Source organism: Crocodylus siamensis, chromosome 5, assembly GCF_052110815.1.
Source record: "Crocodylus siamensis isolate JL-2025a chromosome 5, ASM5211081v1, whole genome shotgun sequence".
Lineage (NCBI taxonomy): Eukaryota > Metazoa > Chordata > Crocodylia > Crocodylidae > Crocodylus > Crocodylus siamensis.
Window position 1 is genome coordinate 123953773 of NC_143399.1, and position 25201 is coordinate 123978973.

The 25201-nt window shown below is 43.6% G+C and overlaps 1 protein-coding gene across 1 annotated transcript in view; it reads left to right on the top strand.

Moving 5' to 3' along the window:
- Nucleotides 1–12902, top strand: part of DPY19L1 (dpy-19 like C-mannosyltransferase 1) — an 89823-nt gene extending 76921 nt beyond the window's left edge. The window contains exons 21-23 of the mRNA XM_090050166.1: nucleotides 208–307; nucleotides 9906–10031; nucleotides 10835–12902. Coding sequence (XP_089906292.1) covers nucleotides 208–307; nucleotides 9906–10031; nucleotides 10835–10991 — 383 coding nt within the window. The 3' untranslated portion in view covers nucleotides 10992–12902. The remainder of the gene's footprint in view (nucleotides 1–207; nucleotides 308–9905; nucleotides 10032–10834) is intronic.
- The last annotated feature ends 12299 nt before the right edge of the window (nucleotides 12903–25201 follow it).

The following is a 25201-nucleotide window of genomic DNA, read 5'->3' on the forward strand; positions in this document are numbered from 1 at the left end:
CTATTCCACAACAGCCCGCATCTGTATTGCCCAAGAGCTTGACTTGTCCCCTTCCAAAGTAATTTCTTAAGCAAAAAAGAAACTTTCTGTTCTTCTGTATATTTTCTTATATATTAGTCTATGATTATATGATCTTGAGTATTTAAAATGCAAATTTTCTCACTACTTTTTACTACTTTATTCTTCTTTTAAATCTGTATGTTTCAGATGCTGTTTTTGCAGGAGCAATGCCTACAATGGCAAGTATCAAGTTGTCTACGCTTCGTCCTATTGTAAATCATCCCCATTATGAAGATGCAGGGCTGAGGTAAATTTCAAAATTCATATAATTTATTCCACTAAAATTAACTTTTAAAAACTTTTATAATGTTCAGTAGAAATGCAAATCATACTCAGCATTTTTAATTGAATTAGGATATGATAGAGGTCTATAAAATCATGTGGATCAAGTGAATAGGAAACTTGTTCTTGAAGTCTCATTTATTAGATCTAGAGGGCAACTGCTGAAATTAGTAGGTAACAAGTCAAAAATTAACAAGAAAAAGGTTTTTTTTACACAACATGTAGTTGACTTATGAAATTTGTTGTCACAGGAGGTGGTGGAGGCAAACAGCATAGCCAGGTTCAAAAAGGGACTGTATGAGTTCATGGATGATAGATCTGTTAATAGCTATTGAACAGGTTGTTTGGAGATATTTCCTCTAGCATCTCTTAACCCAATAAGTGTTGGATGCCAGGGAGCCTAAGGAATAGGGGATAGATCACTCCAGAGCTCTTCAGTTCAAAGCTGTCCATGTATAGCATCCACTTCTGCCACTGTCTAGAGACAGGATACTCTAGACAGTGGCCATTGATCTTGAGCCAATACAACATTTCTTAAGTTCTATTTGTTGGGGGGTTTTGAATCCTACAAAGTTCTAGAATTATTTTAAAGTCATTCTTTCAGAACTCAGACTTAACAATTTAGAGAATGAGAGACCTCTGTAGAGTAGACATGGATATAATAGGATTTTGCTACAGACTTGTTAATCAAAAATATGTGAGGTATAATTATGATAAAGATTATTTTTCTTTGGATATTGCCTTCACTTATAGCAATGTTGATTAAGTTGGGAAATGCTTACAGTGGTTGCAGTTTTGCAATTTCTTTTTTACCAGATCATTTCACATGGCTTTTGAAGTCTTACTTTGTTTTTCTTGGAATTTAAAAAAAATTGAACTCTTGTAAATTTGTGTCTAATCACTTATTTTTGCTTAAGTTGATAAACTTCTATGTTATGCCAAAGTACAATGGCAATGATGTTTTGTAATTCTATCTCGCGGAGAGAAGATAAGAGCTTAGTGATAATTACATGCAAGTATCTGCATATTTATTTTCCTGCCAGCCTTACACAGTCAGCTGGAAAGGTGACAAGGGACATGGAAGTACACAGCATTCACTTCTAGAAGTAATAGAGATGCAGTATTGGATGCTTTCAGCTGAGGAGGTGCATGCTATAATCTCCAGAATTTGGGGGAACCAGAGCATGGTGGAGCTTATTTGAACTGGAGAACGTATGAGTTGCTTTGGGTTGTTTTTTTTACACCATACCATAAATAAACTATCTGAATGCACATAAGGTACTGCTAGGATTCTCCAGATAATCTTTCAGCTGTGCATGGTTTCGGAATTACGTTTTGAGAAAAACGTCAAAATATTGTTGTCCTTTCTTCCTCCATTACAAAATGATAAGCACAGAACTGAAATAAGGATTTTGTGGAGATCATTTTAAATGGATTATTGAATGGTTTTTGTATCTTTGGCCATTGACCGAACTTTTTATATGGGAAGTATGTAAGGTTGTATGTAAGGTTGTATGATTACATACGTAAATCTAGTATATTAAAGGACCATACATGTAGGCCTTGCTTTTCAGTGGTAATCTCCCAACTCTCTAGTCTTTGAATTTAACATGATCTTAATTTAGTTTAGTGGGAAAAGGAAATAAATTAAAATTGGGGTTTCTTTTTATAAACCTAAAAAAAATATCATTTTCCTGCTAACATGGACTTGCAAATTCTACTTTCATTAAACCAAAATTAAATTTATCTGCATTTGCCTGCATCCTGATTTAAGTGAAGTTAAAACAAGATGCCTCAATGAAATCTTCCCTGAACATATTTGCAGGAATAGGCTTAATTTTACCAGAAGATAATTGCTTCCCTTAAAACACTGATAATACAGTAGGTGTGAAATAATGGGCTGTAATTTTCCTTGGATCATGTCCATAAAAATGGGCTCTTGTTTTTGGAAACTTTCCAGAATCAAATTGATACACTTCCTTTTTATTCTTGCCAATGAATATTGATTGTTAAACATTAAACATTATTGACTTGAAATGTTTAGCATGTGGATCCCCAAGAGCTATAGATTTTAAAAGTAGCTGAATGCAGTAGCAGGAGGGGTGCACAATAGAGGTGCACTGATGCATCAGTCCATTTTATATCGGCACAGATAAAAGGAAAATTGACATTATCCCATTCAGCTTTTTTGGCTGATGTCGCCAGTAATGTTGCTGATAAATTCCACGTGCATGTGCTGAGCTGCAGCATGCATGTGGCCAGGAGTACAGCCGGCAGCTTGGAAAGCAGCATCCAGGCTGTAAGTCTGTGGAGGGGGAGGGAAGGGGTGTAGGGGGGCAGATCGAGGCCCCTCCATGGTGAGGGTGGGAGTTGGGCTGGGACAGGCGCTGCTGGACTGGGGTGGGGCATGGGATAGAGCTGTGAGCGGCTTGTTTGGTAGGGTGCACACCCCAGGGGAAGCATGGAGGGGGGGACGTGCCTACCAGATCTGTATGTGGGGCAAGGGTAGGCTGTGCTGGGCTCTTCCTGGCAGGGGTTTGGGTCAGGGCTGTGCTGAAGGTGGGTGGCGGTGGCGCTGAGAGGGGGGTCTGTGGGGTGGGCTACAGCTATCCCAAAATTTGCCAAAGCTCCCTCCCTGAAAACTCCCCCTCCCAGCACCACCACAGCCTGCCCCAAGTGCAGCCCCAGCCTACAGCAGCAGCCCTTCCTCACCCCACATGCAGATCTGGGAAGCACGTGCCCCCATTCCTCCCTCAAGGGGTACATGCAATGACAGGAACTGCCCCTCCTCCCCGCCCCTGTGTCCCATGGACAAGCCAGTCGCGGCTACCCAGGTTTGGTATCCAGGAACCTAAAGTTGTAGGAAGGCTTCTTATTGCGTTCTAGGGAACAATCTCTGCACAATTCAAAGACAGGACAACTGGGTACAGTATTCTCAATAACTTTTATGGTCATGAAGGGAGAAGCCAGCGTTCCCCGACGGCAGGCCCACTGCGCATGCGCGTAGTTTAAAAGGGCCCGCCAGTCAGGGGAAAAAAACCCCAAAAAAACAAACAAACAAACAAAAAAACCACTCAGGTAGGCTCCGGAGCGGTGAGAGACGCGCGGGTGAAGCCCGCTGCGACCCCAGTCCCCCGAAGCCCCCCAGACACTCCCTCAGCAGCCGCCGAGCCCCCTGCCAACCCCCAGCACAGCCGGAGGTAAGCGGGCTCGTGGTGGGAAGGGGTTAACTCCTCGCTTGCTGGGAGGAGGCTGCTGCCTGCTGCCGGGCCGGGTCAAGCCCCCGCCCAGGCCCCTACTTGGCCCAGCCCCCCAGGGAGAGAGGAGTGAAGGACGGGGTACTCACCAGTCCCCCTCCTGTAGGGCAGGGCCCCCCAAATCCCGGGCAGGGCCCCCCTGGCCTGAGAAGCCAGCGTTCCCCGACGGCAGGCCCACTGCGCATGCGCGTAGTTTAAAAGCGCCCGCCAGTCAGGGGAAAAACAAAAAAAAACCACTCAGGTAGGCTCTGGAGCGGTGAGAGACGCGCGGGTGAAGCCCGCTGCGCCTCCACTCCCCTGAAGCCCCCCAGACACCCCCTCAGCAGCCACCGAGCCCCCTGCTGACTCCCAGCACAGCCGGAGGTAAGCGGGCTCGTGGTGGGAAGGGGTTAACTCCTCGCTTGCTGGGAGGAGGCCGCTGCCTGGTGCCGGGCCAGGTCAAGCCCCCGCCCAGGCCCCTACTTGGCCCAGCCCCCCAGGGAGCCCCGCGACCGGAGCCCCGTGACCAGGCTGCGTAAACAGGCTCTTGAGTTAGCGCGGAGTTCGCACAGGAGAGGGCGTTGGAGGGCACGAGACCCTGCCTGCAACCCCCCCACCCCCCAGCCATAGCCAGCCCCAGCCGTAGCCAGCCTACGAGAGGCATGACACGGATGGGCACGCGCCGCACCCCGAGGGTCCCCTCAGGCTCTGCGGCCCCTCCACTGGGCACCTCAGAGACGGCCACCCAGATGGAGCCCATGGTTCCGGGCTCCACGCAGACGGAGCCCCTGGCTCTTGGCTGCGGGGGCTGCCTGTCCCTTTTTCAGGCTCTGGGGCCCAGGAGCATGGCCCCCTCCCCTTGCGGGGTCTGCTCCCTACTGGGGTCTCTGGCGCGCCAGCTGGAGGAGTTCCAGGCCACAGTCCAGAGATTGCGTGCCATCAGGGACTGTGAGCAGGAGATAGACTCCTACTGCCAGGCCCTTCTCCCCCGGAAGCCGCAGGGGAGAGCTCCGTCTCCCTCCGTGACTAAGGAGGACTCTGGGACCTCCCGCTCTGCCCAGCCAGGGGCATGGACCAAGGTGGTCAAGGGCCCCAAGGCCCGCCGCACCAAGGCCACTGCCCCGCCGGAGCTTAGCAACAGGTTCGCACCTCTTGCAGCCCCAGCAGAGCCCACACAGTTGCCAGCTCCCGCAGGCAACCCAGGCTCGACCGCAGCTACTGGCCCCGCTCTCCCCAAGACAAAGCGAAAGGTGTTTGTTGTGGGAGACTCCATCCTGCGGGGCACTGAGGGGGCAATCTGCCGCCCCAACCCCTTAGCCCAGGAAGTCTGCTGCTTCCCGGGGGCCCGCATCCGAGACATTGCGGAGAGGATCCCGCAGCTCCTCCGGCCCACAGACCACTACCCCATGCTCCTTATTCATGTGGGCACCAATGACACGGCTCGGAGCACCCCCAGCCAGGTCATGAGGCGCTACAGGGATTTGGGAGCGGGGCTTAGGGGTCTGGGAGCTCAGGTGGTGTTTTCCTCGATCCTCCCAGTCTCGGGCTATGGGCTGAGGAGGGAGAGGATCCACGCAGTGAACCAAAGACTGCAGCGCTGGTGTTATCAGGAAGGCTTTGGCTTCCATGACCACAGCCCACTCTTTGGAGCGAGAGGCAGCGAGCTGCTGGGAAGAGATGGCCTCCACCTCTCTCCCCTGGGGAGGAGGCTCTTCTCAGCCAGGCTGGCTGACCTGCTCCACCGGGCTTTAAACTAAGCCCGCTGGGGGATGCGGGGACTACTGCCCCTGCTGGCCCGCTGAACGGCCCTTGCAAAGCCAGCGGACCAAGGCACTTAAGGGGGCACTTAAGGGAGCTCACCCCTGCCCCAGCCCTGGCACAATCTGTGGGCAAGGCAAGAGCCCCCAAGGGGACACTTGCCTGCCTGTACACTAATGCCAGGAGCCTGGGCAACAAGCAGGACGAGGTCGTCCTCCTGCTCAGTGCGAAGAAATATGATGTCATTGGGATAACGGAGACCTGGTGGGACCCCACCCATGACTGGACCACGGGTATAGAGGGCTATACCCTGTACAGGAGGGATCGTGTTGACAAAAGGGGCGGGGGTGTAGCTCTCTATGTGAAGGAAAGCTACATGTCCCTGCAAGCTGATGTTGGCAACCGGCATGGACAGCTAGAGACCCTCTGGGTAAAAATTCGTGGGGAATTCGGCACAGGGGACACAATGGTGGGAGTCTACTACAGACCTCCCACTCAAAGTCCCGAGCTTGACCAGGAGTTTGCCCGGGAACTGACTGAGGCGGCTTGCTCCAGGACCTTGGTTGTCATGGGTGACTTCAATTACCCGGACATCTCGTGGGAAGATCACTCAGCTAAATCTGAGCGGGCGCAAAGCTTTCTCTCATGCGTGGATCACCTCTACCTGACCCAAGAGGTCTATGGGCCAACAGAGGCAAAGCGCTGCTTGACCTGGTACTGGCTACGGGGGATGACCTAATCGGCGACCTAGTGATCGATGGGAAGTTGGGTGACAGCGACCACGAGCTGATCACCTTCACCATCCGCCGTAAAGCTGGCAAGTCAGTCAGCAACACAGAAGTCCTTGACTTCAGAAAAGCCTTCTTTGACAAACTCAAGAGGCTAGTCGGTCAGGCCCTCAGGGACCATGACCCCAGGGAGATGGGAGTTCAAGAAGAGTGGTTGCTTCTCAAGGAAGCGATCCTCAGTGTACAAGCTAAATCTATTCCAACATGGAGGAAAGGCAGCAAGAAGGCACAGCAGCGCTCCTGGCTCTCCAGGGACCTAGCGGACCTACTGTGGCTAAAAAGGAAAGCCTACAAAGGATGGCGGACGGGATTCACCTCCAAGGAGGATTACTCCGTGCTGGTCCGGTCCTGCAGGGAGCAAACCAGGAAAGCCAAGGCTGCAACTGAACTCCAACTAGCTTCAGGCATCAAGGACAACAAAAAGTCCTTTTTCAGGGGAGCCAGAGGAAAAGCAAGGGCAGTGTTGGACCCCTGCTAAACCAGATGGGGCAACTGACAACTGACGCCCAGGAAAAAGCCAACCTATTAAATAGGTACTTTGCGTCAGTCTTTCATCAGTCACACGGGATGCCCATGCCTCCTATGGGACAGGGAAATCTGGGTGAGGGGGATCCCCTACCCTCCATCAATGCTGACCTCGTGAAGGAACACCTTGAGAAGCTGGATACCTTCAAGTCAGCTGGCCCTGACAACCTGCACCCCAGGGTACTCAAGGAGCTGGCGAGCGTCATAGCCCAGCCCCTGGCACGGGTCTTTGAAAACTCCTGGCGCTCTGGTGTAGTGCCCGAAGACTGGAAGAAGGCCAATGTGGTGCCGATCTTCAAGAAAGGGAGGAGAGTGGATCCGGGTAACTACAGGCCCATTAGCCTGACTTCTATCCTGGGGAAGATCTTAGAAAAGTTTATTAAGGAGGCCATCCTTGAGGGACTGGCCCAGGCTAACATTCTAAGGGACAGCCAGCACGGGTTTGTTGCGGGTAGGTCTTGTTTGACCAATCTCATTTCCTTCTATGACCAGGTGACCTATCACCTGGACAAGGGAGAAGAGATTGATGTCATATATCTTGACTTCAAAAAAGCTTTTGGTCTGGTATCCCATGATCACCTCTTGGCCAAACTGCCCAGTTGTGGCCTTGGCTCCACCACGATCCGCTGGCTGGGAAATTGGCTTCGTGGTCGGACCCAGAGGGTTGTGATTGATGGCAGTCAATCATCATGGTGCCCTGTAACCAGTGGGGTCCCTCAAGGCTCTGTCCTGGGACCCATACTGTTCAACATCTTCATTAATGATGTGGACATTGGAGTTAGGAGTGGACTGGCCAAGTTCGCCGATGATGCCAAACTTTGGGGCAAAGCATCCACGCCAGAAGATAGGCAGGTGATCCAGGCTGACCTGGACAAGCTCAGCAAATGGGCAGACGAGAACCTCATGGTGTTTAACACCAAAAAATGCAAGGTTCTCCACCTTGGGAGGAAAAACCTGCAGCACCCTTATAGGCTCGGCAGTGCTACGTTGGTTAGCACTACAGAAGAAAGAGACTTGGGGGTCATCATTGACCACAAGATGAACATGAGCCTGTAATGCGATGCTGCGGCTAGTAAAGCGACCAAAATGCTGGCGTGCATCCATAGATGTAGATGCTTCTCGAGCAAATCCCGGGACGTCATTCTCCCCTTGTACTCGGCCTTGGTGAGGCCGCAGCTGGAGTACTGCGTCCAGTTTTGGGCTCCACAGTTCAAAAAGGATGTGGAGAAGCTTGAGAGAGTACAGTGGAGAGCCACGCGCATGATCAGAGGTCAGGAAAACAGATCTTACGATGACAGGCTGAGAGCCACGGGACTCTTTAGCCTGGAAAAGCGCAGGCTCAGGGGTGATCTGATGGCCACGTATAAGTTTATCAGGGGTGACCACCAGGATCTGGGTGAACATCTGTTCACCAGAGCACCCCAAGGGATGACGAGGTCGAACGGTCACAAACTCCTGCACAAGACCGTTTGAGGCTGGACAGAAGGAAGAATTTCTTTACTGTCCAAGCCCCCAAGGTCTGGAACAGTCTGCCAGCGGAGGTGGTTCAAGCACCTACATTGAACACCTTCAAGAGTAAATTGGATGCTTATCTTGCTGGGATCCTATGACCCCAGCTGACTTCCTGCCCTTTGGGCAGGGGGCTGGACTCGATCTCCCGAGGTCCCTTCCAGCCCTAATGTCTATGAAATCTATGAAATTTCAGACATCATATTTCATAGTTTCAGAGATGTTAGGGGCTGGAAGGGACCATACAGATAAACAGGTCCAGTCCCCCTGCACTTGGGCAGGAAAGACTGCTGGGGTCAGATGACCCCAGCAAGGTGGGTGTCAAGATGTTTTTTGAAGTTCACCAGGGTGGGTGACTGTACTACCTCGGGGGGGAGCTGGTTCCAAACTCTCAGTACTCGACTTGTAATTATATTTTTTCTTATGTCTAGCTTGAAGCGATCTTCAATCAGTTTGTGCCCATTATTTCCCGTCCTCCCCTAGGGGGCCTTGGTGAATAAATGCTCCTCCAGGCCCTGATATATGCCCCTCATACTTATGGGCTGCCACCAAGTCCCCTCTGAGTTGCCTCTTCTCCAGGCTGAACAGCCTCTTTCAGCCTCTTCTCTTACGACCTAGTCTCTAGGCCTCTGATCATGTGTATGGCCCTCCATTGGACTCTCTTGAGCTTCTCCACATCCTTCCTGAAGTGCGGCACCCAGAACTGGATGTAGTACTCTAGCTGTGGTCTCACCAGGCCAAATAGGGCAGGAAGATGACATTCTTAGCCTTGCTCGAGATGCCTCGGTAGATGCATGCCAGTGTTTGATTAACTCTGCCAGCTATGGCATTGCGTTGGTGGCCCATGTTCATTTTGAGGTTAATAAGCTTTGTTTCAAATCCATTTTCTTGTGACATGTACCTCTGTCTCCTTAGCCTGTTGGCATTTTTGTAGCCATTTTATATTACAGCCTAACATCTACTTGCTGTTTGACATTTCTGCTTTCACGTTCCTGTGTAAAATCTATCTTAGAATTAATTCCCAGTTTTGTTGATCCAGCTAGTGCACAATTCACATTATAGTCTTTTGGTTTTGCTATTCTATTTTAAATGATGCCAAATTATATAAACTACATCAATACATCAATATAATTTTATTACAGCCTTTTTATCCACTGTTCTTTGCCTTAATTATAATAAGCCTCTCACTGTAGTATTCGAGGCTTTTCGTTTTAATCATACTTAATATCTTGTTGGTCATGGGTATGACCGTAAGCTGCATCTGACTAGAGGGCTGGGTGGCAACATGGTGGGGGTAGCTCCTATAAAATGCCACAGTATTGCAGCCTCCAGTGTAAGATGAGTATACGGCACCTGAAACCCCTAGCCGCCAGTGCCTTGCAGGTACTCCTTGATTGGAGAAAAGCTAAGGGACATCATTCTGACAGAAATGTGCCCTTGCTGAGGCAGTCAGCAGCAACTCTAATCTGTTGCTCTCTGGCAGAAGCTACAACCATCAAGGCACTGAATGTCCAGAGTTTAGACTGGCCTTTGGATTCTGTCTTGATGGTCTAGAGGAGGGCTGGCAGATCTAGGGCAGCCTCCACTTGATATTCTTGCCTAGATGTATGCTCTGAAGATCTTGGTGTAATGGTTGCATAGACCACTTACATGTACACCGTGATCCAGTAGATTGACATTTGTCAAGAAATATGTAGTCCTGTCTGCCGTGCTGTTTGCTAACACCTTTTTCTTTTTCTTTTCGAAGGGCCAGAACTAAAGTAGTATATTCCATGTATAGTCGAAAGCCAGCAAAAGAAGTGAAGGAAGGGTTGTTAAAACTGGGAGTCAATTATTACATTCTGGAAGAGTCATGGTGCATAAGAAGAGCTAAGTGAGTATATCAGCAGGGCTGTCCCTGGGTGGGGGCGAACCACCCCAGGCCCCGTGCTTTGGGGGGCTGGCGGAGTGGCCATGGTGACTCCACGCTGCTGCCAGCTTAATGTCCAGCTGCTCAGCAGCACCCCCCCCCAAATCTGCCATTGGCTTTCTTGCATCCAGGGGTGGGGTCCTGCACAGGCTGATTTTGTCCCAGGCCCCACACCTTGCTTGGGTCGTCTCTGTATATCAGTATACATTATAACGTCTAAATTAAGATAACCTATATCTTATCTTCAAAGTGCCTAGTTAATGGTAGAATTACAGTACTCATCAGAATAGGTACATTTTTATTGTACATTAAACTTGAAATGTGTTGAATTAAACTTAAAGTGCTTGAATTAATATAAAACAGACCCTCAACCTACATGAATACCTTTTATACTGGGTGAACCAAAAAAAACTAGTTTGTTTTTTTCTGGGAAAATTTTCTGAGACATTTTTACCAGTAGCAGGGGGGTGAGTGAATGGGATAGAAGCACTGGGCTTTGAGTTAGAGGGGAGGCAGCCATCACGGCAAATATCTGTGTTTAGTGCTGTGTCACCAAACTTCCTAGGAATGTCTCTGAATGTATTGTAGGAGACTACCTCTGTACAATTCAAATTTTTAATTCTATGTAAAACGGGAAGAGTTCATAACCCTAGTTTTTTTTTGTAGGTCAGTTGCATTTAACTCCTTTTGTAAACTTAATTGCACCTACTTGATTATATTTCTTTACTGTTACATTATTTTTATTTATATATTCAAATATTTTCTAGGCCTGGTTGCAGTATGCCTGAAATTTGGGATGTAGAAGATCCTGTCAATGTTGGAAAAATTCCCTTATGTAACGTGATGAGTAAAGATCCCAGGCCATATTTCATCACAGTATTCCACAACAGTATTTATAGAGTGTTGAAGATAATAAAGGACTAACTTCTGTTCAAAGAACTATCTCAACTTTTTAAGCTGGTAACTTTATAAAAATCCTTGTTAGAAACGCCTTTTATACTCAACTCAAAATGAGAAGGTCTGTATTCTTTCTTTTATCACTTTGAGCACTTCTAGAATCAGAATTTGTTTAAACTGTGTGGGTTTCTGTTTTAGGGTTAGTTCCTCACAATTTGCTATGCAAATGATTATATACTCTTTACTTAACTGATCCAAAAAAAGTTCAAAATGACTGTAGAAAGCAACTACAGCTCTCAAAACCAATGAATTTGTGAAACAAGGCTGTCAGTATGTCTCAGCAAAGCAAGCTTATTTAAAATACTGGTGCTAAGGGATGGTGCTATAGCATCAAGATTTTCCCATCACCGTCACAGAATAATGTTAACCACCCCGGTCTTCCTTTTGGATAACATGATACTGATCACACATTTCCAAAGAAGTGACATCAATTCATTAGCCATGCCTATATGAAGTAATTTTTCTTTTCTTTTTAGAGAAGCTCAAGAAGATCTCGGCTAGTCCTGGATCCCTTTTAAAAACACGTCATGATTTAAACTTGCCTTCTAAGGGAAAGGTTTTTAAACCATGTTTAAACATTATCATTTAGGTGTACACAATGCATGTACTTGGACTGGAACCTTAACTTGGATATTATTTTTAAAAGTTGTAGACTATTAAGAGGAATATTTGCACCTGAGGAATAGCTTAGCGTCTTGCTGTCCGAGAATTTTTAGCATCCATGTGCATTTAAAATAACCAGATAAACATAGGAAGTTTTATATGGAGAGGGGGGAATATTCAGGAAAAATGTATCATTTATATTTGTATAGCCTTATTAAAGTACTAGAATAAACCCTGAACTGCCTTAACTCAACGAGAGCTACAAACTAACTCAGTATCAAAAAAAAATCTTTCCTAGCTCATGTCACATTTCCTTCCCAGTGATGTAAACCCTCTTGGATTTTTCTTATATATTGTTCATCTAGTTTCATTAAATTAATGCTTTTGTGTTAAAATTGCTGGAAAAAAATCCTTTAAACAATAGTGGAGAAAACTTTGTAATAAAATTAACTTGATTGTGGTATGAGCATGGTCAAAAATTGTGTAAATATAATCACTACAACAAATGTTTAAATATACTCTGTTTGAATTGTCTTACCAGGTAGTGTAGTTATTCTTCCTTCTGCTGATACTTTTGTCATCCAAATGTGGCCCTGAATTTGTAGATGGACAGGGCTCTCATGTCCCAGAAGTCTTCACTTCCCTTTGTATCAGAGCAAAGACATTTATAAAGGCTATTAGCACATATACAAGTTACATGTGTTGTTACTGGCCGTGGAAAGCATTGCAGTAATCTCAATTTATAATATTTGATAGCTTATTTGAATGTCATAAGTGTTTTTATTTTTTCTGCTCAGTCAGCAGCTAAATTACAGGACACTGATTTTAGGTGCCTGTACTGCATATTCAGCCTTGACTGCACCTTAGTGGTAGTGGATGCTGTAGAAATAAAAATGTACAGCTGTGACAGTAGTAATAGAATGTGAACATATGTTTAAAAAAAGTTTGAAGAGAACTGTTCACTATAATAAGTATTTGCCAGTTTTAATATCTGCCTCCTTGGCAGGGTGAAGGTGAAGAGTTGAAAATAAATATGTTAACTTTTTTAACTTTTACAAAAAGGACTTTAAAGTTTCTATAAGGAAACTCACATTAAAGGGCTTGGAGGAAGTAACATTTTTAAAAGTTCTTGAGATGCAAGAAAGTGGTAAAAGGATATCTTTATATAACATTGTGACTAAACAGTGTTATAGCACAAATAAATACTGTATTTTTATGGAAATTATGCCAATTGCTGATGTATTTATATGTGGTTAAATAAAAAATTAATTGAAAGTGTGTTCATACTTTTACTCTACATAGATAGGTTACTACGAATACGTTATGATTATCACGACAGATATGACTTATTTCTAGATCAATGGTGCTCAATCTTTTGGGCCTGTGGGCTGGATGAATGGTACAAGGCTAGTGTGCACAATGGGGTCAGGCCCCACACACCACCTCTGATGGGCCTCATGTTCCCAATCTAGCATGCAAGGCTACGCTATTTGGCCTCCAGGGGTTCTAAAATTTGGCAGCAGAGGAGTGACAGTGCAGCTGTGTTCTTCCACCACTGAGTTTTTGGACTCATGGGGATCCCTGCAGGCTGAATAACACAATTCCATGGGCTGGATCAGACATGCTGGCCTGGGGTTGAGAACCTAGTTTTCTAGAGAATATCTAAATATTTTTAAAATGTTCAGCTAACTTGTGTGCTTAAACAGAATTGTTAGACGCTATGGGGGATCATAACTGTGAAATGTTGATTTGAGGCATACCAAAGTCCTAATAATCAGAGGTAATAAGATATTTTAGCAGATAATATATTCAGTTTTGTTAAATGGGACCTGATAATGTAGATGCAAAATAGTCTTGAGCCCAGTGTAAAATGTTTGGTTTGCTTCTGTGGAAATTGGTTCCTAAACCCTAAGGTTCAATCAGTTTGTTTATTGATGCTTGTGCTCAACTTTCAAAGAAACATTTTAGAAAATGTAGTCTTCAGAAATTCTATACATTTCAGTAAAAGACCCTACTCATTTGGTAATGGCAGTTGTAGATGTCAGTGAGTATATTCCCAGGCACTATTTTTATTGAGGTATACTTTTCTTTGAAAATGAACAGAGATGTAGGTTTTCTGGAATTTTTTCCAATGCCCTAAATACAGCGTGATCTGATTTAGCATGTTTATTTTACTTGCATTTAATAAACAAAGCTAACAAGTACCCCCATGTTAATTTTATGTCCCAATAGCCACAACTATATGAACTGAATATTTGATCAGGAACAAAATTAAATACAGCACACTTAACGTGGTTTAAATGTTATATTCAAACAAATTCAAAGCTTTATGTGGAAAGAAATTATTTTTATTGGAATATTTGTAAAAATATGGAAAAAAATGTGAAGACCATACAGAATAGCATGTATTTCCCTTATATTGTTTAAATCTAAGGGGAAAAAATGAAGGCACTAAAAACTGTTGACACTAATTTTAGCACACCCAAAAAACTGTGCATGTTATGCCATGGTTGTCCACTTATCTATTTGGGATGGGCTTCAACCTTGACAAGTGCAGGGTACTGCACCTGGGGAGGAAGAACCAGCACCATACCTACAGGCTGGGGAACTCCCTTCTCGTCAGTGCAGAGGCAGAGAAGGATCTTGGAGTCATTATTGAGGCCAATATGAACATGGGCCAACAGTGTGGGGAGGCAGTCAGGAAGGCCAACCGTACCTTGTCGTGCATCCACAGATGCATCTCAAGCAGGTCCAAGGAGGTGATCCTCCCCCTCTATTCGGCACTGGTCAGGCCGCAGCTGGAGTACTGCATCCAGTTCTGGGCGCTGCACTTCAGGAGGGATGTGGAGAGGGTCCAGAGGAGGGCCACTTGCATGATTGGGGGCAGCAGGGCAGGCCCTATGAGGAGAGGCTACCTGAACCTGTTCAGCCTCCACAAGAGAAGGCTGAGGGGAGATCTAGTGGCCATTTACAAACGAGTCAGGGGGACCAGTAGGTATTAGGAAAGTCCCTGTTCCCCCAAGCACTACCAGGAGTGACAAGAAATACCGGTCACAAGCTGGCAGAGGCTAGATATCAGGAGGCGCTACTTCACTGTCAGGGCGGCTAGGATCTGGAACCAACTTCCAAGCGAAGTGGTGCTGGCTCCTACCCTGGGGGTGTTTAAGAGGAGGCTAGACAATCACCTTGCTGAGGTCGTTTGACCCCAGTACTCTTTCCTGCCATGGCAGGGGGTCGGACTTGATCTGCTCAGGTCCCTTCCGACCCTACCAACTATGAAACTATTTCAGAATCAGATTGAGGCAAATCTGATTTAGAACGAATTGAACCCATTTTCTTTCACTAAAGAATGGTTTTACTAATGAGTCTATGGGCAATGGCAACTTATCACACTGCATCTTCTTCACTAATTGTGCTTCTGACTGATTCTCCAAAAGCAAGAGATTTTGAGAAATAGAAACAAGCTTAGCGGTGTGTTCATTTGTTAGTCTATTCCTCTTCTTTGTCTTGATTGAGCTGAAAACCTTCCAGTTCCATTCACAAGAAGCTGTTGTTGGTGGAATGCTTAGGATCCTTAGACCAATCCTGGACAACAGTCGGGTGTTACAATATCCCTTCCACCATGTGAGAGGAGACATTCTCTGCTGCCTGCCAAATGACATATTTGCCCCAAAGTTTTTCTTTTGCATGGTACTTGGCAATGACTGTTATCGCGGCTGTTTCATCGATGTTGGGGACATTCTGAACTACTTCCATAATTGTATTGGCAGCAGTCAATAATTCATCTTTTGATAAATGTCCTCTGTGTTGAGGATCCAAAAGGTTTGCTGCCAGATTAACTGGATGAGAGCAAAACTCAGGTCTCTTAGTAAACATTTGTTTTACTACTACTACTTTTTTGGATAGAGGTGAAGAAGGCAAAGGCTCAATTAGATGTTCATTCAGTTGTTTGAATATCTCTGGAATACTTGAAAGGCTTGGTGCATCTCCTTCAAGTTTCTTGATAGCTGCTGAAACAGGTAGTAGCAAATTGAATGCTCCTTGAACTCAAACCCAGAGCACATCATTGTCGAGAATCTGCTTCATGAGAATAATCTGGGATACTGTGTCATTTATTGAAGCAGGCTGCAAACAGTTCTTTGTGTATAGCAAACTATGTAACCCTTTGAATCTAAGCCCCATCTAGTTTCTCCTGGCACTAAAAGTGTACTTTCCTTCCGCTGCTTCTCTTGTAATTTCTTCAAAGTCTGATTAGCAACATGATGCTTGTTGAATACTTTCACAATTTTTTTGCAGTTTGCTGATTATTATCTTCACTGTATTCACACTTACTATGCCCTTTGCCAGAAGATTCAACCCGTGAGCAAGACAGCCAAATAATATTCAATGAGAATACTTTGCCTTTAGGGTACTTTGGCATGCAGCTTTCATATTACTTGCAGTATCAGTTACAAGGACTTGTACCCTGGAGGGACCTGCACTTTCAATCTCTTCATTCAGTAATTTGGCTAATTGCTTTCAGGAATATTGGGTCAGGTGTTGCTAACAAAATGTTCAATAAAGGATTTCCTTGTATAGCAGTCCATCCATCTGACATCAGAGTCAGTGATTCTGCTTGACCAGTCCTTTGAATAACCATTGTTTGAACTCTGTCTAAGAGAGAATGTGATAAGTGGTAATGTGACGGTAACTTATAAGATGGGCGAATTAGTTTGTAATATTCTTTCAGTGTTGATTTTCAGATATGGAAAGAGGTGTACTACTTGCAAATACAGCTTGAGCTAATGTCTCATCTGCTGTTTCTTGATCTTTTTGACATTTTGTCCACAAAGCTTGATAAAAAGCTTGGTTGTCTTGAACAGCTACTCATGGTGGATCATATACCTGGTGAGTGTGATCTTGAAAGCGAGGATCCTGCTGGTTCTTCCTCCAGACCTGGGAGCTCAACACTTTCGTTTTCCATGTTTTGCAAATCTGCTATTTCACTTGAGCTACCAAGTTCCTGCAACAAAAGGGAGAAAAGATTTTTATTTTAGCCTGTTCTAGTCTGGCTTCATCAGAAGGAGAAGCGGCAGAGAGCTTGCTTCACCCCTCCCTGCCAGAAAGAACAGTGCTGCTCAGTTGCCCTGGGACTGCAGCGTCAAAGGGAAGCATGGTATAGCTTCTGCCATCAGCCAGAGGACTAAGCTCAATCTGCTGGGCTGAAGTAGTTAACTATTTATCTTTTATGTACTTTAAAAAATACATATATTATTAAACCTAAGCTACTTTGGGTGTTTAGTGCAAGCAGAAAAGCAGGATACAAATATTTTAAATAAATAAAATAAATAATAGTCCAGAGTTGCATTAACAACTTTTGAAATTATAATGTTTTAAAACAATATGGATGCTAGTCTATATTGTGTGTTGGTTAACATATTAATTTGTTTACTTACATAGGATTCCTGAAGTAGACTTTTCTCAGATGATGTTCCACCACTTGGTTGTATTAGCTTTCTGTACATGACTTGTACTCCTTTCAGGACAGTTTTTACATGTTATTAAAGGTTTCTTCATTCTTGTCATGTTGTTAACATAACCCTGCCTGCAATATTTACATATGCCAACTTTCTTCCTTCGGTGGCTTGAACTTCACTATAATGCCACACAGTAGTTTTTTTCTGATTAAGCATTATTATGACTACTTCAAACCAAAAGCACTAAAAAACTATCTAAGAAAGCACTAAAAAAGAGCTTATGCAAACACTTCCAACTTCCCCGACTCAAGAAAAGGAATGAGACACTGCTCTGTGTGTTTGTTTGCACTGAAAGTGAAACAAAAATTAATCACAGTTTTAGTTTTGCTTTCAGTTGCAGTCTGAGATGAAATAAGAATTTTAACTTTGGTTTTGATTTGACCTGCACAGCCAATTAGGTGAATTCATAACCTGATTTTTGGTTTGGATTATTATGTGAGTGTATTTACCCTCCTGTTTACAAATCAATAAAATATATATACATGAGCTCTCTCTGTCTCTCTCACTTCCTAGGGATAATCACCTTAAAAACATTAATTACTACTTTGAAACTGCCAAGCTTGCCTAATACTGTATTGTTATCTATTCATTGTTATTATTGAATTTTATGAGTCAATGAATTTTTAGAAATGGAAAATTTCCCATGGAAAAATAAAGCACTGGAAAATGTTCCATCCCACATCTCTGAAAGTGAATGGTCCCTCTTGAGATCTTAAACTTCCTTCTTTCTCTCTTTGGCCTTTCTGGAGAAAAGGATTTCAAACCTGAATAAATTCTTTCAGTCTAATACTTAAACCTTTTACACTAACAGTGGATTCATAATGGACAAATAGGGATGTGATACTATAGGAAAAAATCTATAAACATCCATGACATGAGAATATGCAGGCATACCTCGTTTTATTGCGCTTCGCAGATATTGCGTTTTTTACAAATTGAACGTTTGTGGCAACCCTGCGTCGAGCAAGTCCATCAGCGCCATTTTTCCAACAGCCTTTGCTGACTTCGTGTCTCTGTGTCACATTTTGGTAATTCTCGCAATATTTCAAACTTTTTCATTATTATTATATTTGTTATGGTGATCTGTGACCTTTGATATTACTATTGTAATTGTTTTGGGGCGCCACAAACCACGCCCATATAAGATGGCGAACTTAATCGATAAATGTTGCATGGGTTCTGACTGCTCCACCGACTGGCCATTCCCCCGTCTCTCTCTCTCTCTTCTCGGGCCTCCCTATTCCCTGAGACACAACAATATTGAAATTAGGCCAACTAATAACCCTGCAATGGCCTCTAATTGTTCAAGTGAAAGGAAGAGTCACACGTCTCTCACTTTAAATCAAAAGCTAGAAATGATTAAGCTTAGTGAGGAAGGCATGTCGAAAGCTGAGATAGGCCGAAAGCTAGGCCTCTTGCGCCGAACAGTTAGCCAAGTTGTGAATGCAAAGGAAAAGTTCTTGAAGGAAATTAAAAGTGCTACTCCAGTGAACACACGAATGATAAGAAGGCGAAACAGCCTTATTGCTGATATGGAGAAAGTTTTAGTGGTCTGGATAGAAGATCAAACCAGCCACAACATTCCCTTAAGACAAAGCCTAATCCAGAGCAAGGCCCTAACCCTCTTCAATTCTATGAAGGCTGAGAGAGGTGAGGAAGCTGCAGAAGAAAAGTGTGAAGCTAGCAGAGGTTGGTTCATGAGGTTTAAGGAAAGAAGCCGTCTCCATAACATAAAAGTGCAAGGTGAAGCAGCAAGTGATGATGTAGAAGCTGCAGCAAGTTATCCAGAAGATCTAGCTAAGATAATTGATGAAGGTGGCTGCACTAAACAACAGATTTTCAAAGTAGACGAAACAGCCTTATATTGGAAGAAGATGCCATCTAGGACTTTCATAGCTAGAGAGAAGTCAATGCCTGGCTTCAAAACTTCAAAGGACAGGCTAACTCTCTTGTTAGGGGCTAATGCAGCTGATGACTTTAAGTTGAAGCCAATGCTCATTTACCATTCTGAAAATCCTAGCCTGGATGACAGCACATCTGTTTACAACATGGTTTACTGAATATTTTAAGTCCACTGTTGAGACCTACTCAGAAAAAAAGATTCCTTTCAAAATATTACTGCTCACTGACAATGCACCTGGTCACCCAAGAGCTCTGATGGAGATGTACAATGAGATTAATGTTGTTTTCATGCCTGCTAACACAACATCCATTCTGCAGCCCATGGATCAAGGAGTAATTTCGACTTTCAAGTCTTATTATTTAAGAAATATATTTCGTAAGGCTATAGCTGCCATAGATAGTGATTCCTCTGATGGATCTCGGCAAAGTAAATTGAAAACTTTCTGGAAAGGATTCACCATTCTAGATGCCTTTAAGAACATTCATGATTCATGGGGGGAGGTCAAAATATCAACATCAGCAGGAGTTTGGAAGAAGTTGATTCCAACCCTCATGGATGACTTTGAGGGGTTCAAGACTTCGGTGGAGGAAGTAACTGCAGATGTGGAAATAGCAAGAGAACTAGAATTAGAAGTGGAGCCTGAAGATGTGACTGTATTGCTCCAATCTCATGATAAAACTTTAACAGATGAGGAGTTGCTTCTTATGGATGAGCAAAGAAAGTGGTTTCTTGAGATGGAATCTACTCCTGGTGAAGATGCTGTGAACATTGTTGAAATGACAACAAAGGATTTAGAATATTACATAAACTTAGTTGATGAAGCAGCGGCAGGGTTTGAGAGGATTGACTCCAATTTTGAAAGAAGTTCTACTGTGGGTAAAATGCTATCAAACAGCATCGCATGCTACAGAGAAATCTTTCGTGAAAGGAAGAGTCAATCGATGCGGCAAACTTCATTGTTGTCTTATTTTAAGAAATTGCCACAGCCACCCCAACGTTCAGCAACCACCACCCTGATCAGTCAGCAGCCATCAACATCGAGGCAAGACCCTCCACCAGCAAAAAGATTACGACTCGCTGAAGGCTCAGATGATGGTAAGCATTTTTTAGCAATAAAGTATTTTTTTTAATTAAGGTATGTACATTGTTTTTTTAAGCATAACGCTATTGCACACTTAATAGACTAGAGTATAGTGTAAACATAACTTTTATATGCACTGGGAAACCAAAAAATTCGTGTGACTCGCTTTATTGCGATATTTGCTTTATTGCGGTGGTCTGGAACCGAACCCGCAATATCTCCGAGGTATGCCTGTATATCATTTTGTGGAATCTTATTACAGCATGAGTGGCCATTTCTGAATGAAACCTATGTTCAGGAGCTTTGTTGGGGTCTTGGAATTTGTTTCTTAATTACACAGTGGCCCTGGTAATGGCTTGGCACTTACCAGGGGCCTTAAGGCATATATGTAAAATAATACATAGGCACTTCAAGCCTTCTGGGTATTGCTGGAGTGTGGTATAAAGGCCTCAGTATAGATGAGAATTCTTGGTTCCTAGCCAGCTAAAATTCTTGTAGCTTTTTTAAACACCCACAAATTAATTACATTTTTAATCGAGTGGATTTAGGTTCAATATTACTGACCCAACATGAAATATTACTGATTTTGACCGTGAGATTGAGATTATTTGTTCTGTTCTTCAACTTTGAAAGTGAGGGATTTAGGAGGAAACCATAGATGAATCCTTTTAAACATTGGTAGTGGCAATGCTTATAGTAGTTTCACCAGTTTTAATGTGCAGTTTTATGCACAAAAAATGCAGAATTGAGGCTATTCTAATCATTATTCAGTTAGGTAATCGTTTTATATCATTATGGCAAAAGTATGTGCGTGTGTGCATACTGTATAGTGCTCTAGAGTAACATGCGTGCGCACACATTCACATATGTGCATCTTACATTTATTGGGTAAATAAAAATGTCTTGCATGTTGCAGACTTACTGCCTAATCTTGCAAGGTGCAGAATACCTTTTATGCAAGTTGCTGGAAGCTGAGAGCTTTCACTGCCTTGTGAGACATTTTGTTCAGTTTGTATTGACAGAAGCAGTGTCTGCAGTTGTTAAAGTAAAACGATTCATTTAAATGTAAAGGTTTTTCTGTTCCTTGCAAGCAAACTACTGAAGCATTAAGAAAATAATCAAATTATAAACAAATTTATCCTGATATTTATATCTGTACCCTTTTGAGATGCTAACAGCTATTTTCATTTAGTCACATGTGCTGTCCCCTGATGCATCTAATAAACAGCCATCTGTGTTATACTGATGCATCAAGGAAGTTTATGCTGAAGGAAAAATAATTCCTTATAGTCTTACATATAGTCTTATGATTTTTCTACTTTGTGAACAACCTGTAGATTTAACTCAGTTTTTTGTAGTATAAAAGAATGTATTTCCTGCCGTACAGGAAGATTGGATAAATATACATTATTTGTACCCGTAGTTTAGTCAAAATATTAAATGTCTTGGGCAAGTTGTGTGATAAGTATTGTACAAGAAATGTTGGGTTTCAGTCAGCTTTATTTGATGCAAGAACCATTAGATCACTTACTCTGATCTATGTTACTGGGCGTTACATTTTACCCAGTTCCTCCTGAACAAATCCATTTTATACTTTAGAGTAGCTAACAAGACATTATCTTTAATTTTCCTTCCAGGGTCTGATCTATTGCCCTTTTGAAGTCGATAGAAAAACTGCCACTGACATTACAAGAGACCCCTGGAGGCCCTTCCTGCATTGTGCTGGGTGCTGTTGAAAAGTCTACTAAAGAAACAAGTGACTTATTCCTTGAATGTGTGGTTCCTCTCTTTCCTTTTCTACCACCTGAGATATAGGAGATGTTTGGGAATGTTTCTGGCATTTGTGGGACTGTCTGTAGGTCATTATATGGCCTATTCTTCGCCTTTATCTTTTTCCTCATATTTCATGATTTTTTTTCAACTATATATATTGATTTAGACCATCCCTCCTATGTTAGATGAAAATTATATTCCATTCATCTTGTAACAATGTTCAATCCATCTTTTGTTCTTATGTTGGAATAGATCCTATTTCTGCTTAATAGCGCACACTAGTCCATGGCTACTTCAAAGTGATGCAGTCATCTTGGGGAGCAGGGAAGGAGGTACAGTGGCGGGGATGAAGGAAGAATTCCATGTCTGTGTGTCTGTGGCAAAAAAATCAGACTTTAATTTTCTCCATTGAAAAATGTCTTGCTTACCCAGCTGTGTTTTTCTCTCTAAAGAATAGAACATTATACAGAGTTATTTTGAACGCAAAACTTGGTATCTAAATAAATTTGAAAATACATCTGCCAGTTTCAAAGGCTCCATTTGAGCAAACAGGCATCTGTTCCTCAACGTGTGCTGTGTGTTTCAGTTGTAAATGAGCTGCAAGAAATGTGCAAAACAGACCAGCTGTTTGAGTGGATTTATCATCTGGAAGTTCAACAGCTTTGTTACCTCCAATTAGAACATGTAGATGCCAAGAGATCTAGTGTGAAGTTACAATTAGGAAAACATGCTACATGAAACACAGTTGATTTGCTATAAAAATAGAAACAGCAGCTAGTGGCTGACCAAGAAATGGTAAACCTACAGTTTGGCTGCTGATCTCTGAGGTTATAAGTAAACTTTTCCTATAGTTGGTCTCTTCCTGATGTCTAAAGTATTGTTCTTATCACCTTTTATGTGGCTTTGAATCAGGCCCTCGGTGCTAACTCTTGAGGCTACTTGAGACTCTTGTCCTCCCCATTTATGCCAAAAAGTACAACATCATCCATTTTGCTATAGTCCCTTATTGCTGTTAAGGGACAAGAGGCAAAAAATCTATTGAGTCCAAATTGCATGTTGCTGCTTTGTTTGGAAGGGGGAAATCCAGCTTTTGGCACAGTAGAACCTCAAAATGCTGAATTTAAAATCAAAATCAATTCATTCAGAGAATATAATCAGAACACTTCAGCCCCGTGTCAGCCATCTGTTTTTTAGGAAGAGGCAAGTTAACATAGTAAATCCTGTTCTGTTGGCCAAGGTTTTCAAATTAGATGCCCAAAATTAATCTAGATTTTTGACATTGGAGTAGCCTGATTTTTCAAAAGCACTGAGAACTCAACTTCTCATCAAGTGAGCAGCTGGCTCCTTAGCACTTTTGTCAAGGAAACTGCATGGATGCATATTCAACTAAAAGATTCCTAAGTGATTAGTGATTTAGAAGTGCCTAGTGTTAAAGGGGATTGACTTTCAGAAAAGGCCAAGAACCCAGGCTCAGAAAATGACACTTTGATGACTGAAATTGAGGACCCTAAATAACCAGTTGTGATGATTATGTTAGAAATATTATTAGAAACGCATAATGAATAAAGTGTTGTTAGAACTGCACAGTTTGCATCTCGTACCTGATAAGCAGCAACACCGCCAAGGACATTCCTCCCCCTATTCTTATACTAAATCACTCCCTTTTCTTCTCCTCCTGACAATTCACATGCAGATTACAGAAGCTGGAATTCAACTGACTGTGTCCTTGAAAGGGGGGGGGGATTTCAACTCTTGGTGACCTAGAGAGCTTTCTGAGCGTGCGTAATTAGCTGATGCATATATGCCTATCCGCCCCGCATACTTAAGTAGTTAATTATAATGCACATGCGACGGATGACGTGACGTAATCACATGTATGTTTGTATGAACCGGAAATGAGTTGTAAGAGTTCCTGTTTCTGCACACGTGCCCAGGAGGAAAGAGATAAAAGCCAGCTAAGAGGTTTCCTCGGCAGCAGAGTAATCTGAGATTTTCTGTCTCTGCTCTGACCCTATTTGCAAATACACCTTTTGTGCTGCTAATAGTGTGTGCCTGAGAATTATTATTTGCGAGTCTCCAAAAGAAACGCAATTTTTGCATCAAATTCCTGGTGAGCCAGCCAGGAGTCTTTTGGACTACTCCAAAATCCAGCGACAAATCGCCTCTGGCACCACGGGGAGTGCGCACCGAGCCGACTTTTTGGGCTCGCCCTGAAGTCTGAGACGTGAGTTGGGATATTCGGAAAGTTAAAGGCTCCTGTGCAAATTTTAGTTTCTGGAGTTGCCAGGCACACACTCCGGCATTCTGATCGAGATCTCTGGGGTATCTGAGTGAGTATACGAATTCCCTTGCCCAGTTTGGTGTCTGGGTCCAAAAACAAAGGATGTGAATGATTGCTGAGAGATTTTTGGCTTGGCTCTCATTGTAAATCATCTGTCGTTAAGGATCTTTTGGTATTTGGTGTGCCTTGGGTGCACATTTGTGGGCAATGGGTGCGGGTAGCTCCCGTGTAGAAAACCCGGATACACCCTTAAAATGCATGTTATGGAATTTTAATAAATTTGCAAAGCCGGCAGATTATGGAGTGAAGATGAAAAAGGGTGATTTAATTAAGTTTTGTCAACTCGAGTGGCCAACATTTGGGGTCCACTGGACCCCGAAAGGATCCTTTGTAGTAAAAGAAGTGATAGCTATCCATGAAATAGTTATGCAGAATGGGTATTGGAATCAATTTCCTCATATTGATTGTTGGTTGTGGGTGGTTCAAAATCAACCACCTTGGATTAAAAAATGCTTAGTAAAGTCTCATGTGATGGTTGTTAAAGGAAAGACTCGAGGAGGACCGCCTGTACTCCCTGAGTCTAATGAGGGGGGGGATTCTGAATTGGCTGAGTATCGGACCCGCTCTCCGGTTGCCCTGTCAGGTAGTGAGGATGAATCAGACAACTCCTTGGGATCCAGTCCCTCTGCACCACCGCTCCCTCCCTCAGGGAGACTACCACCGGCGTATCAAAACATACCTAATGATTTAGAGCGTGAGCCTCAGCCAAGTGCCCCATCTGAATCGGGGAATAAGGGCTATTATTTGCGCAAGCCTGTAGAGTCACAGCCGGTGCTGAACTGCCCGATGCAAGAGGTTATCGGAGAGGGGGGCAATGCAACTTTTGTCTACACCCCATTTAGTACTTCAGATTTATTTAACTGGAAGAATCAGAGCTCCTCTTTTCGTGAAGACCCTGAAAAGATGAGGGACCTGTTTCGATCTATTGGGCAGACCCATCAACCCACTTGGGCTGATGTC